Consider the following 14,001-nt stretch of genomic DNA (forward strand, 5'->3'; position numbering starts at 1 on the left):
CAGCTACATAAAACGTAAAACACCCTCCACAGATCCTTTTGTTCTATGGCCTTGTAGAAATATTAAATTATTCATCAAAATAGAACATCAGAACCAACCACTGCCATATCTCTGTGATCTGTGGTCCTAGAAATATCTGAGGCCCTGCTCCAAGACAGACTCATAGTGGGATGGGAAAGAGCATCTAGACACCTCCTAGTTTCCTGGCAGAGTCAACCTTGAGGGAGAGGCTGGATCAGGGTCTGATTTCTCTAGACCATCCTAATAGCAAATCTCAGAACTGAGATTGGCTTGAGGTTGGAAACCGTCCAGAAGATGGCCCGTTGCTTCTGCGACCAGCGTGGGGAGCTTCCTGCAAGCTCAGGGCCATGAGCCATTCCTCTGATTCCTTCTTCTAGTAAGAAGCACACCCTCCTCCAGTACCTTCCAGGCCCATTTATACATAGAAAGTGGCCACTGGCTGACATCTGGGAAGTCCCTTCTGAGTTGGGGACTGGGACGCTGGCACTGTAAGCCAGTGCTGGGGCTGCTCTGATCCTCTCCACTGCCCCTTCCAAGAGACCCATCCCTGGGACAGCCCAATCTGTCCCCTCCCTTGCCCCAATCTGTCTCTGCTCAGGTCCACCCCAGCTCAGTCCCTCCTTTTGGGCTTCTGTGCCAGAAGCACTGGAGACTCTCTTCCCTAGGCTCAGATTTTTAAAAATTAGTTCAAGGGACAATTGGAGGGGTTGCCAACGTTGTCCCACCAGGGGTGGGCACAGACCCTTCCCGACCCTTCCTCTCTCTCCTGGCCTGAGTCTCTCAGAAGGGCCATGGTGGAGCTAGCGCAGGGTGTGCTGGTGGGTCATAGGTGAAGCAGGGGAGAGGGGGAGGACACAGGAGCCCCATCTCCAAGCCCGACCTTGATGCCTGGGGGGTGGGGGACAGCGCTTACGGAGATGCCAGTGGGGATCCCAGGAGGGTGTCTTTGGCTGGAGATGGGGCTATTCTTTCCGGGCCAGTCTGTCCCAACGTGACCCAGATGGGTGCCTACCACAGCCATGAATTCTACGCCCCCCCCCAACCCCCCGGGCTTAGATGCACTCGCTAGGGAACTGCCCATCGCCCCCAGGCCAGTGGTCCCACCCAGCTCCCAGCGCTGCGAGGAGAGGGCTGAGATGCACGTCTTCCAGGGAGAGCCAGGAGAGAGTGAAACAGGACGAGGACAAGGTCACAGAGGAAGTCAGAGGCAGGACAGCAATACAGGGCTCGGCACGGGGGTCCGCGGCCCTGGGCTCCCTCCCCCGGCGGTCCTCACCCTGCGCGGGAGGCGCACTCACCGCCGCGACCATTTGGCCGACGGCCTCCCGAAGGGCCGCTTCCACAGCACGCCGTAGAGCTGCACTTTGGTGCTGATGTCCAGCGCGTCCGACTCAGCCTGCTCCAGCGACGGCGACGGCGACACCGAGTTGGACTTGGACGCGAACATCCTGCCTCGGCGGGGCCGCCCCGGGCCCGGCCCACCCACTGCCCGGAGCCGGCCCGAAGCGGGGCTCCGGGCCGAAGGATGCGGTGGCCGAGGGGGGGGCCGGGCCGAAGGATGCGGTGGCCGAGGGGGGGGCCGGGCCGAAGGATGCGGTGGCCGGGGGGGGGGCCGGGCCGAAGGATGCGGTGGCGGGGGGCGCCGGGCGCCGTCGGGGCGCGTCCCGTCCGCAGAGGCGCGGGGCTGCGGGGGGCTGCGGGGGGCGCGGGGCGCGGGAACTCGGCGGGGAGGGCGGCTCAGCCTGCAGCCCGCAGCATCTCCCCCGGCTCCCCGCGACAGCCCCAATTCTGGTGGCCCCGATTGGCTGGGAGGGGCAGGTGAGCTGGCTGGAGGCCGGCCGCGAGCGCCAATCAGGGCGGGCGCCGGCTCGGAGGGCCGGGCTCCGCGCGCCCGGAAGGTCCCGGCGGGTCGCTCGGCCCGGGATGCGCCGCAGCCTTTCCCCACCCCCACCGCTCGCGGCCCCCCCCCCCCGCGGTCCTCCCCCCGCCCCGCGGTCCCTCCCGCAGGCGGGCAGGGCCCACACCGAAACGGAGCTCGTGCGCCTGGGGATGGCCTTGGAGTCCCTGGTGCAGACACCTGCTCCGTCCGGATAGAGCAGAGCAAGCAGCAAGGGCTTGGAACCCCAGCCCAGCCCTCGCGCGGCTCGCAGCAGCTGCGGGGAGCCTTGCTTCTCCCACCTGCGAGGCGGAGCTGCCCGAGCCTCCGCGGGCGGGCGCGGCCAGGTAAGCCTCGGGTAAGTGCCCGGAGCGCCCGCCCGGGGAGCCGGCTGCCTGCCCCCCACCCCGCCGCCCCGCGCCCCCGGCGGGCTTCCCTCGCACGGCCGCCGCCGCCCGACCACCTTCCTCCTCCCGGAACCTGGCTGTCCGCCCCGGCGCTCGGCGCTCGGCGCAGCTGCCGCCCGAGGTTTCTGTGCGCGCCCGGCGGGGGCTCCCGGGGCCCGCGGCCCGTCCACTGCCGCCGCTCCCGCCGCGGCTCCGGGTTACCCCGCGGGGCCGCCCGCAGCGCTCCGAAGGCCGCGGAGGGAGTTTGCGAAGGAGACGCCGCCGGCGGGACCCCGCCGCAGTCCGCGCGCCCCGGGCCGAGGAGCCACCTCTGTGCCCTGGAGAAAGCCGCTTCCCCGCTCAGGGGCCCAATTCCTCCTGCGTAAGACGGAGGAGCCGGGCCGGAACAGAAGTTTGCAAACGGGGGGGCCTGAGGGCCAAACCGGTTTGTAGATACACTTGATTAATTTGCCCAAGGAAAAAACAGGTTTAATTAATATAGGGTAAAATGCGCACATCTTATTTATCTGACGAAGTTTGTTACCTGGATACACAGAGGAACCACCACCCAAAGCAAGATGCAGAACATTTCCATCACCCCAGAAAAATCCGAGCCGCGCCTGTCTAGTCAATTGTCATCTGCTACCCCCTCCCAAGCAACTGCTTTCTCTTACCAACATTTGCACACCTTTTAAAAGCTTTTTAAATTCTGCTGCCTGAAATGGCGTTCTCCACAGACCCACAATCCCCTATTGTCCTTCGCTTGGCTTGCTATGCTCATTTATTACCTGCCTGGCTCCTCCCTGGAGGCATTTGAGTGTGTGATCCTCACTAGGTGCTCCCCAAGGCCTTCCCAGTGAGTGTAGCTAAGAAGGGACCTCCTAAAGGGTTCCCACACCCTTCACCTAATGAACTCTGGAGTTCCCAAGCCTGGGCAGCATCCCCTGGTGCTTACTCCGAAGGGGCCTACCTAAATTCCCTCTGCCCCTCCTGACTCAGGGCTACCCCGCAGAGGCAGGTCAGGTCTAGCCTTAACGCAGGGCCTAGGGCCCAGGTCCACCAGGTGGGAAGAGACAGGACTAGGAAGATGACGGGAGCCCATGGATAGAGTGCAAAGTGGACATTGCACATGCTTTTTAAAAAATTTTTTTTTTTAAAGATTTTATTTATTTATTCATGACAGAGAGAGAGAGAGAGGCAGAGACACAGGCAGAGGGAGAAGCAGGCTCCATGCAGGAAGCCTGACATGGGATTCGATTCCAGGTCTCCAGGATCGCGCCCTGGGCCAAAGGCAGGAGCTAAACCGCTGCGCCACCCAGGGATTTTATTTATTTATTCATGAGAGACAGAGAGAGAGAGAGAGGCAGAGACACAGGCAGAAGGAGAAGCAGGCTCCATGCAGGGAGCCCGATGCAGGACTCTTTCCGGGTCTCCAGGATCACGCCCTGGGCTGAAGGCGGTGCTAAACCGCTGAGCCACTCAGGCTGCCCTGCACACACTTTTTAGGACTCTTTTGGACACATTTTCTGAAGCACAGAAAATCTCCCGCTTTAGTTCTGCTTTTCCCAAATGGAAGTTAGAAAACTTGTGTTAGAAGCCTGTGGTGTGGAGTTCATGGGTCAGGGGTACTAAGGCAGGACTTTGAGATGCAGGTGACAAACGTGAAGAAAAAGCCTGCACAGGTATCAGCATCTCCAGGGAAGGTGGTGCCAGGCAAAGTGATACCACTTTGCAGACCACCTGCAGCTGCAAGGTCGCGTCCCCCAGGCGGCAAGCAGGGCCCACAGTGGCTGTAGTGACTGTCCCGGGCAGGGGGGCACCCAGACAGCAGCATCAAGTGTTCTGTGGCAGCAGCTTGGTTATCAGCTGGCTTCCTCAGCATAGTTTTGGGCAGCATTCCTGGGAGCTTTGCCTCTGGTCAGGCCTAGTTCTGTAGTCATGCCAGTATCCTTTTAATATATTAATTCCTTTTCTGCTTAATCAGGTCAGGACCAGCTTTGGCTGCTTGTGAAGGACTAGTGCTGAGCTCATGAGCCGCAGGAGGGAGAGAGGCAGGATACCTGGAATCATCCTTAAGGAAACCCTTCCCAAGGAGCAGGGCAGAATCAGCCCCGATGGTTCCTGGGAAGGGTTCAGTGTCTTTAATGAAAGAAATAGAGCACAAGTCTCTTTAGTGGTGAAGAGAAACCAATCTTTGCCCATTCCCTCTACACACAGGACACTTGAACAGACCTTAGCCAATGGCGGTTGAGGTGGGGTGGAAAGACCAGAGGCAAACAGCAGGAGTTTGATGGACTGCTAGATACGTAAGTGGCTTCTGCTTCCCTCAGCTAAGCAGCCCGGATAATACCAAGTGAGCCTTGGGAGAAGCCGTTTCTGCTTCCATTGTGTTCTCTGTCCTAGCTGGTGGCAGATAGTTCTGAGGAAGACTATCTGAAGACCATAATAAGCTGGGGATGATCCAGTGCCCAGCGCAGAGTGTGAGCCGGTACTGCTCAATCTTAACAGGAACTAGGTAAGACCAGTCAAGGGCAGATGCCCAGGGTCTTGAACGAATGCCTTGCACGCTCAGACCTAGAGCTGATGTTCTAAGGAGATTGTTTACATTCTGGCCATTTCACTTAATTTTTGAAACAGTCTCAGTGACGTACGTATTATTTTTCATTTTCTAAGTGAGTAAATGAAGTTCAAAAAGGTTGTCTACCTAAGGTTACTCTCCTAGTCATTTCTGGAGCCTGCTAGGCCCTTCTCGGTTATGTGTAGAATGAGAGAAGTGACAGGACCAAGATACTTGATTGAGTCTGAATCCTAAGCCCGTATCAGTCACCCTGCAGGACGCCACCATGTTAAATGTGGTCTGGAAAAATGGTAGACCTCCTTTTCAGCCTTTCCCCTTTTTTCCCTAGTGATTTCTCTCAATTGCTAACTCACATAAAGCTCAAAGTTCCTCTTTTTTTTTTTTTAAAAAAAAAAAAAAAGATTTTATTTATTTATTTATGAGAGACACAGAGAAAGAGGCTGAGACACAGGTGGAGGGAGAAGCAGGCTCCATGCAGGGAGCCCGACGTGGGACTTGATCCAGGGTCCCCAGTGCTAAACCACTGAGCCACCCAGTGATCCCCCAAGCTCAAAGTTCCTGCAGAAATGAAGACACAATGTAAAATTCCAGCCTCTCATCTGTGTTCAGGGACAGGCCCTAAATAATGAACATACATTTTCTTTTTCTTTTGGCCTTTATTTCTTTTTTGCTCAGCTTTGTTGAGGTATGACTGACATAGATAGATTGTACATGATTTTTAAAAGGTGTATAACATCATTTAATCCATGTACATATATCCCAGGGAAATGCTCACCAGAATCAAGTTAATATATTCATCACCTCACATAGTTATTTTGTGTGTGTGCCTGTGTATGATAACATTTAAGATCTACTCTCTTAGCAAATCTTGTTCAAGTATATAATACAGTATTAACTATAGTCACCATGCTGTACACTAGATCTCCAGAACTTACTTATTTTATAACTGAAAGTTTGTACTCTTTGACCAGTATCTCCCCATTTCCCCCACCCCCAGTCCCTGATAACCATAATTCTACTCTCTGGTTGTATGAATTTGACTTTTTAAGATTCTTTTTTTCTTTTTTAAAGATTTTATTTATTCATGAGAGACACACACAGAGAGAGAGAGAGAGAGAGAGAGAGAGAGAGAGAGAGATGCAGAGACACAGGCAGAGGGAGGAGCAGGCTCCATGCAGGGAGCCTGATGTGTGGGACTCAACCCGGGTCTCCAGGATCACGCCCTGGGCTGAAGGCAGATGCTAAATCGCTGAGCCACCCGGGCTGCCCCAACTTTTTAAGATTCTACACATAAGCAAAGTCAGAGGACATTTGTCTTTCTGTGTTTGGCTTTGTTTCACCTACCATTAGGTCCTCCAAGTTCATCCACGTTGTTGCAAATGGCAGAAAGTAAGTCCTTTTTACAGTGAAAAATATCTCATTGTAGGGATCCCTGGGTGGCTCAGTGGCTTAGCACCTGCCTTCAGCCCAGGGCGTGATTCTGGAGTCCGGGATGAGTCTCACGTCAGGCTCCCTGTATGGAGCCTGCTTCTCCCTCTGCCTGTGTCTCTATTCTCTCTCTCTCTCTCTCTCTCTCTCTCTCACGAATAAATAAATAAAAACTTAAATATCTCGTGTATATATGTACCACATTTACTTCAGTTATTCATTCATCTACACTTACGTTGTTGCTATATCTTGGCTGTTTTGAATAATGCTGCAATGAACACGGGAATGCAGACATCTCTTCAGGATACTTATTTCCTTTGGATATCCAGAAGTGATATTGTTGGATCATAGGGTAGTTCAATTTTTAATTTTCTGAGGAATCTCCATGCTGTCTTCCATAGTGGCTGCACCAATTTACATTCCCACCATCGGTACACGAGAGTTCCCTTTCTTCCACACCCTCACCAACACTTGTTATCTCCTTTTTGATAACAGCTATGCAAACAGCTATGCAAAGGTGTGAAATGATATTTCATTGTGGTTTTCCTGATTAGTGATGCTGGACACACTTTTCACGTACCTGTTAGCTATTTGTATGTCTACTTCGGAAAAATATCTATTCAGTTCCTTTGCCCACTTTTAATTGGATTTATTTTGTTTTGGGATATTGTGTTCTTTGGATATATATTTTTTTAAGATTTCATTTATTTATTCATGAGAGACACACACACAGAGAAGCAGAGACATAGGCAGAGGGAGAAGCAGGCTCCCGGCAGGAAGCCTGATGGGGGATCCAATCCCAAGACTCAGGGATCATGACCTGAGCCAAAGGCAGAAGCTCAACCACTGAGCCACTCAGGCGCCCTAGTTCTTTGGATATTAGCCCCTTATCAGATCAGTGATTTACAAATATCTTCTCCCATTCCACAGGCTGCCTTTTCATTTTGTTGTTGGTTTATTGTGCAGATTTGTGGTTCGATATAGTCTCACCTGCTTATTTCTGCTTTTGTGGCCTTTGCTTGTGGTGTCTTTTGGTAAATCTTCATTCAGTAACAACACGGTAGTGAATTGGTCCTCATGAGCCAACACACCACCCCTGGCTTAGGCATTTCCCCTGGAGGGATATTTTTGCCCCTTAAAATCATGAGAGGGTGTGTTTATATTGTACATAAGCATCAGGGTTGGCACCCATACTAACAGCCCTACCTCAGTACTACTAGGTCTCTTCCAGTCCTTTTGCCCATTTTCTGATCAGCTTATACTGAGTTATATGAGTCCCTTATTATATTTTTGATATTAGCTCTTATCAGGTAGATGGTTTGCAAATATTTCCCTCCATTCCTTAGGTGCCAGTTCATCTTGATAATTTCCTTTGCTGTATGACAGAACACACATGGTCATAATGTGCTTTTATCCAGAGTCTGCAGGCTCATTGACAGTCACCATTGTTCCATGCAACAGGTTTTAGCATGGCCATTACACATGACTAGCCCATGGTAAGGAAACATGTGAATCTTGACTGACTGGGATCCAGCTCACTGATCTTACGTTTCAGGTAGGGTGAGCCAGACAGTCTTCCTTAACTCACTTCAGTCAGGAACAAGCAGGGAGACTCCAGGGGACTTTCCTTGGAATCACACCCTGATCGGACCTCAAAAAGCCCCAGCAACCTGGACAATAGCAGATCCTTCCATAGTGTCACCTCCTCAGCTCCCAGCCCTTTGTGTCCTGATCCCACTCTCAGGCAGGCGGGCCAGACTGGTGCCAAGTGAAGGACCCAAGAATGCTCCTGTTTTTGGTTCCCTGGGCTGCCCTGGCACCTGTGTCAGACTACTGGCTGGATCCAGCACAAGTATCCCTATGGGGCCAAGAAGCAGAAGAGGTGGAAAAGATCTGGGCTCCAGGCCAGGCCCTCCTGTAGCATCAAATCTCTCTCCTGGAACTTCTTTCCCTCCAACTCTAATTCCATCAATGGGGCTCCTGTCCTGGATTCCACAGCATGTGGCACGAATTCGGCTGAAACTACCCCTTTATCACTCAGGTTATCTTTGCTTGGTTCCCATGGACCTCTGCCCCTCCTCCCATTCTAGGATGTCCGGGTCTGTCTGTGTGTGTTTGGGGGTTTTCCTCCATGTGTTTATGTCCCTTCCAGACTGTGAACTCCTTGAGGACCAGAGTCCAGGGCTGTAGCAGGTGCTCAACAAATGCTTACTGAATTGACTTGTCTTCCCATGGCCCCATTCGGGTGCTGTGATGTCTTGTTTGCACACCAAATGGAGCCTGATCCCTCAGGGCCTCAGCTTTTCCTTGTGAGAATAAAACAATCTGTAGCATGGTTGAGAACGTATGAGAAAGCAATCTTCAGAAGGCTGACTTGTTGCCTGCTTTTAGTGCTAAGATGGGTTTAAATCCAGGCTCTGCCATCCGTCATGTGAATGGAGGACAATCACTGGGCATCTCTGGGCATCAGTGTTCTCTCAGCCCCACCTGATCTCCATTCCTTCATCCCAACCTGTTGTTGGAGCTCCCCACTCTCCCCCACACTCTGCCCCAGCCATGCTGGGTCTGATATTCCGGGAAGCCACCAAACTTTCATGGCTCCTTTTTATTTGCTGTTCCCTCCGCCCACAGCGCTTTTCAACTCCCCAAAAATCCTACTTCAAGTTTCAGCTCAGATGACTCCTCTTTTGTGATGCCACACCTTCCTCCCCTTTTTACTGAATTGTATTACACTTTGCATTGTTGAAGGCCAGGCATGGGTCTTAGGCTCCTTTACTAGCACAGGGCATGGCTCCCCCCCAGGAGGGAGGAAGTGGGTACAGGGCACTGCATGCACGATTGAAGCCAGTAGGCCAAGTTAGGGGGGCAGGAAGCCAAAGGAGAGTATGTGCACAGACCACCTGCCCTGTCTCTGGCAAGTCCTCCCCAGGCTGGGAGATTCTTGTGTTAGACGAGACAGTTATGTTCTCCTCAGCAGGGTCAGCCTCTTGCTAGGCTTCTGCCCTCTCTGGTTGACAACTGCTCACATCCAAGGTTGTCAGAGTAGAAGTCTTTCTGGGAGTGGCCCAAGGACCTTTCTGCCCTGCCAGGCTGCCAGCTGCTTCACAGCACTAACACGGTCCATTGGCATCCAAGGGCACCGCCGTGGGCAGCACACTGCTTAGAAACATTGAAGGTATTCTGGGCTCCCCCTCGTGGGTGATGTGGGTGAAAATGTATACATTAATTTGGCTTCTAAGAGCAAGTACATTTCACTGGGGAAGAGGGATGTGTTCAGTTTGGCCAATAGGCCCAAAGCCATTTATTGTTACAACCTCACACACTCCCCAGAACATCTGAGGAAGAGCCAGGGTGCTGGTTTTTCATCTGGAACAGAATTAGCGATTCACTGGATCAGGTGCCAGTAGCTCAGGCCCCCCTGTGTTAGCTCCACCTTTACTTGATTAAAGACTTTGGGCAAGTTACTCTGAAACCTTCATGGCTTCATATATCAAAAAGGGGCCCTGCCAACTCTCAGCATCGCGCCAACCTGGGAATGTTTTCTCCAGCTCCAAGAGCAGATGTTCCTTTTTGGTTTCTCCAAATATCCAGCAGGGCAAAATTAGGGGCTGCAGAGAATGGGAGGGAGGGTCTACTCACATTCCTGCCCCTCCTGCTCCCACCTCAGCCTCTGGGCCAGGGGAGACCCTGTTCTCACAGGGCCTGGAGGGCTGGAGAGGTGGAGGGTGAAGGAAGACTAGTGAGACAGTGACGACAGAGGTTCCATGTTCCACAAGTCCCCTTCAGTAAACCTGGGTACAGGGGGCATCGGAGTTTTGGGGAGGGAGAACCAAATGATGGAAGGAAGATTGAGCTCCCACCTGGCCCTCTATACGTAGCTGCAGCTGACAGAGATGTTCAGAAAAAGGATGGGAGGGGTGTTTGGGCCCCCAGCCAGGAAGTAGAGGATAAGCAGGGATGAGGGAGGAAAAGTCACCAAGCTCCATCTTGAGATGCCAGAGGAGCCTCTGGAGCACAGGGATCTTGGGACTACCACATCCACGAATCACCTGAGTGATGATGGGAACTCAAGAGGCCAGCCGGGTGGTGCCTGGGAAGGCTGGAGGTGAGGCAGGAATCACAAAGCCCTGGCTAGGCCCAATTACCAGTGGACTTTTACATCTGGAAGTACAGACGTCACCTAGGGAATGGACACATCACGTGCACTACCTGTCATTGCCTCCCCTCACCTTTAGCCAGTCAGTGGCACCTTCTGTGCAGAGTTGTCCTCCTGCTCAGGGATTCGTTCCCAACTGCTTAACAGCTCATTCTGTTCCATCTTGGAGTTTAGCGCAGGGCTCATCTCCCTCTGGATGTCATCCCTGAAGCCTCACTCTGGGCTCCTTGCCCCAATGTGTTCTCTTAGTTCCCTGTGCCTGTCTCCTGTTACTATTGGCAATTGTTTTCTTGTTTGTTTGTTTTTTTAATTTTTATTTATTTATGATAGTCACAGAGAGAGAGAGATAGAGACAGAGGCAGAGTCACAGGCAGAGGGAGAAGCAGGCTCCATGCACCGGGAGCCCGACGTGGGATTCGATCCTGGGTCTCCAGGATCGTGCCCTGCGCCAAAGGCAGGCGCCAAACCGCTGTGCCACCCAGGGATCCCTGTTTTCTTGTTTGAATCCCTCTCTGAACCCACAAGCTCCTTAAGGACTGGAAATGACGCCTACTCCCTTTTGAACACTTAGCACCTACAGGTGCCCGGTCTGTAGGAAGGACTCAGTGCTGAGTTAACGCCGCTGAAAGAAGAGGTAAGTGGAGAAGAGGTAAGGCTCAGCTTAAGTCCCATTCCACCTTCTGGATAAAACAGGATATATGTTTTCTTACACTTGACAGCCCTTGAAGTATCTGATGGTGGTAAGTTCTGTCCCTAAGAACATTCTAGATGAAGGAAAACATCCAGCTCCTTTGACACCTCCTCAGACGCCCTGGTTTCTCATCCTGTCTCCACTGAGCTCCCTCCTCTGATGGCTCTTGTATGTTTCAGGATTCCTCTATAAATAAGACAGTTGGAATGTGATACATCTTCTCTCACATTCCTACCCAAGTTAATAAAACTGAGTGATGGCTAACATTGCAACAGAAATCAAAAGCCGAGCCAGAAAGGGGATCCAGAAGTTTGGGTCCCTCCAACAGTACCTTACTAACACTAGCTGGGCATGGATTAGGAACCCAAACCTAGTTAAGTTCCCACCTGTACACTCAGCCCTATGCGCGGACTCCTCACCTCTTGGCTAATCCCCAAGCCCTCACCTCAGCGTGAGCAAGGGCAGAGCTACATGTAAGGCCAGCAGCTTGTTCTGCGGATGACTGGGGCTGTGCTACAGATTAGTGCCACACGGCCACAGATTAGAAAGTGCTCCCTTGGAGCACAGCAATTCATTTAACAACGTGTATTTATTGAGAACCTAGCTTCCCAGAGCTTACAGTTTAGTAGGGAAGGTCAAAGTAAGGATGTATTTATTGTTATAAAGCAGATTAAAAGGACCAGTGCTACAGAAAAAGAAAGAACAAGGTAAGAAGCACTTGGTCGAGGTGTGGCAGATTAGTTTTAAATAAAGTGGTCACAGGAGGCCTAACTAAAGGAGACTAGATCAAGACTAGAAGGTGAGGGAACTGGGGAAGGGCATTTTAGACATAGGGATGGGACACAAGGTTGCTTATTTCTGACATTATAAAAACTACACTATAGGATGCTGCCCTAATTTATAGGAATTAGAAACAGACTTACAAAGTGCACTTCTATTAAGATCTCTATTTCCAGGGTCAGGTGTCTACAGCCTCTATAAACTGCTAGAGCAACTCTGCCTTTTGACATGAACCCACTACAATCAAGATCTGTTGCCTGGGGGATCCCTGGGTGGCTCAGCCCTGGTCGTGCTCCTGGAGACCCAGGATCGAGTCCCATGTCAGGCTCCCTGCATGGAGCCTGCTTCTCCCTCTGCCTGTGTCTCTGCCTCTCTCTCTCTATCTCATGAATAAATAAATAAAATCTTAAAAAAAAAAAGATCTGTTGCCTGCTTCTCTTTTCTAGGAGTAGACAGCTACCTTCTTAAGTATTTAACAATGATGGCAAAGCAAAATAAAGTCAATGAATTAGTATCTTTTGGGACATATGGTGTATTGTGTCCTTCACCTCCCATACCTCCTTCCCTAAAGGATCTGCACAGAGTGGGTACATCTTTCCCATGCCCTGGAAAGCTTTTCATTACCTATTGTGATGTTCAAATATGGGTCAAGTCTAGTTGTCAGAAAGAAAAAGTGGACTGCTAAGAGATTAATGAGCCACTCACATAAGGTATGCACTAATAAAAATTTAATATCATAAAACAAATCAGAAACAGCAAAAAAAAATTTTTTTTAACCATTCACAATTAATGTGGAAAGACAAAATTATAAGGCAGCCATCCATGGAATGATTTCATGTTTACAAAGGATCCAGAAAAGGGGACATTTAAAATCACTGTTCAAGCTACTGAACCAGGGGAACTGCAGTTTTATCCCATGAGACTTCCAACTTGCTAGAAATGCTATCAGAAAAAAAGATCAAAGCCAAATTCCTTGCGTTAGGCTGAGCATATCTGGAGAACTCCCAATGGTTGTCTAGTCCTTTCCTACAAGTCACAAATTTCCCTCAAGTCTCCTGGGGTGAATCTAGATGTCTCAGGTAAAAGGAGGGGGGCTCCATCATTGATAGCATCTCCAATAGTGCTCTTGGGATCGTTGTTTTGAGTAGAGATTTTCTAATGCAAGGATAGTTTTCCTGTAGATCACTTTCCACTGTAGCAGTTTAAGAATCTGGCCAATATTTTCAAGCTCCCAAGGGGCACAGGGGCCCTATAGACAAGAGCATTTTCTAAGGGCTTGTGTTGTTGGTAGACAGCTCCCTGTTTAGTACCTAGCTACCACAGGTCTGAGGGGTATAATACTCCAAAGCTGGTGGGTCCCCCTAGTTCTAATCCTTGAAAAAGAGAAAAACCAAGGCAGTGACACAAGTAGGCTGGTAAAAAACATAATTTCATTGCCTACTCTCTACCAAGAACTGACCCCTCAAAATGACCATCTATGACCTTTCTCTAATGATTCAAAATACAGAACAGGGCTGACTCAACTGTTTTGAATAGGGAAAAAAGGTGACAGGGGAAGAGAAAACACATAGCCTTTGTAGATGGCAACTGTTTCCAACCATCTACACTCCACGGTGCAGAGCCTGTGCCTAAAACAAATCTAACTACAGTGTGTACAGGAAAGCCACAAGACCTAGAACAGCGCTGCTTTGGGGAAATGGGGTCTGATATGCAATTGGCTGGAGAAAAAGGGAGGGGAGTGGACCAGTAGTGTTTTTCACCTTCATTTGCCATTTAAGAGTGCGTTCGGAATCTGAAGAAATCTGTCCCTACCAAGGAAATGGGAGTCAAATTGTAATAAAGACTAGCTCAGGCTATGAGGAAGGAAGGGCCATGCTCTTCATCATCAGCTGCATCTCTTTGGTAGCCAGTAATTTCATCTGTAATCACAGCAGCAACTTAGGAATTGCCAATGCTGCCCAATGTGTGAGAGCATTAAGGCATCTCCATCTAAGGAGGCAGAAGATACAAGAGGAAAACAGAACTGAAATGTGCCAGTAACTGGCAACTGCTGTGCCCTCTGCTGGGACACTGCCCGCCATGGGC

General features: G+C 50.9%; 1 protein-coding gene and 1 long non-coding RNA gene across 2 annotated transcripts in view; one reads left to right on the forward strand and one right to left on the reverse strand.

Moving 5' to 3' along the window:
- PLEKHD1 (pleckstrin homology and coiled-coil domain containing D1) overlaps window positions 1-1,544 on the reverse strand; it is a 28,685-nt gene extending 27,141 nt beyond the window's left edge. The window contains exon 1 of the mRNA XM_041757994.1: window positions 1,320-1,544. Coding sequence (XP_041613928.1) covers window positions 1,320-1,468 — 149 coding nt within the window. The 5' untranslated portion in view covers window positions 1,469-1,544. The remainder of the gene's footprint in view (window positions 1-1,319) is intronic.
- A 2,966-nt stretch (window positions 1,545-4,510) lies between these two features.
- LOC121493504 lies at window positions 4,511-12,198 on the forward strand. The gene is made up of 4 exons (XR_005988497.1): window positions 4,511-4,589; window positions 4,687-4,798; window positions 11,017-11,079; window positions 12,093-12,198. It is a non-coding gene; the product is annotated as an uncharacterized LOC121493504 (long non-coding RNA).
- Window positions 12,199-14,001: the final 1,803 nt, after the last annotated feature.

Source organism: Vulpes lagopus, chromosome 6 (assembly GCF_018345385.1).
Source record: "Vulpes lagopus strain Blue_001 chromosome 6, ASM1834538v1, whole genome shotgun sequence".
NCBI lineage: Eukaryota > Metazoa > Chordata > Mammalia > Carnivora > Canidae > Vulpes > Vulpes lagopus.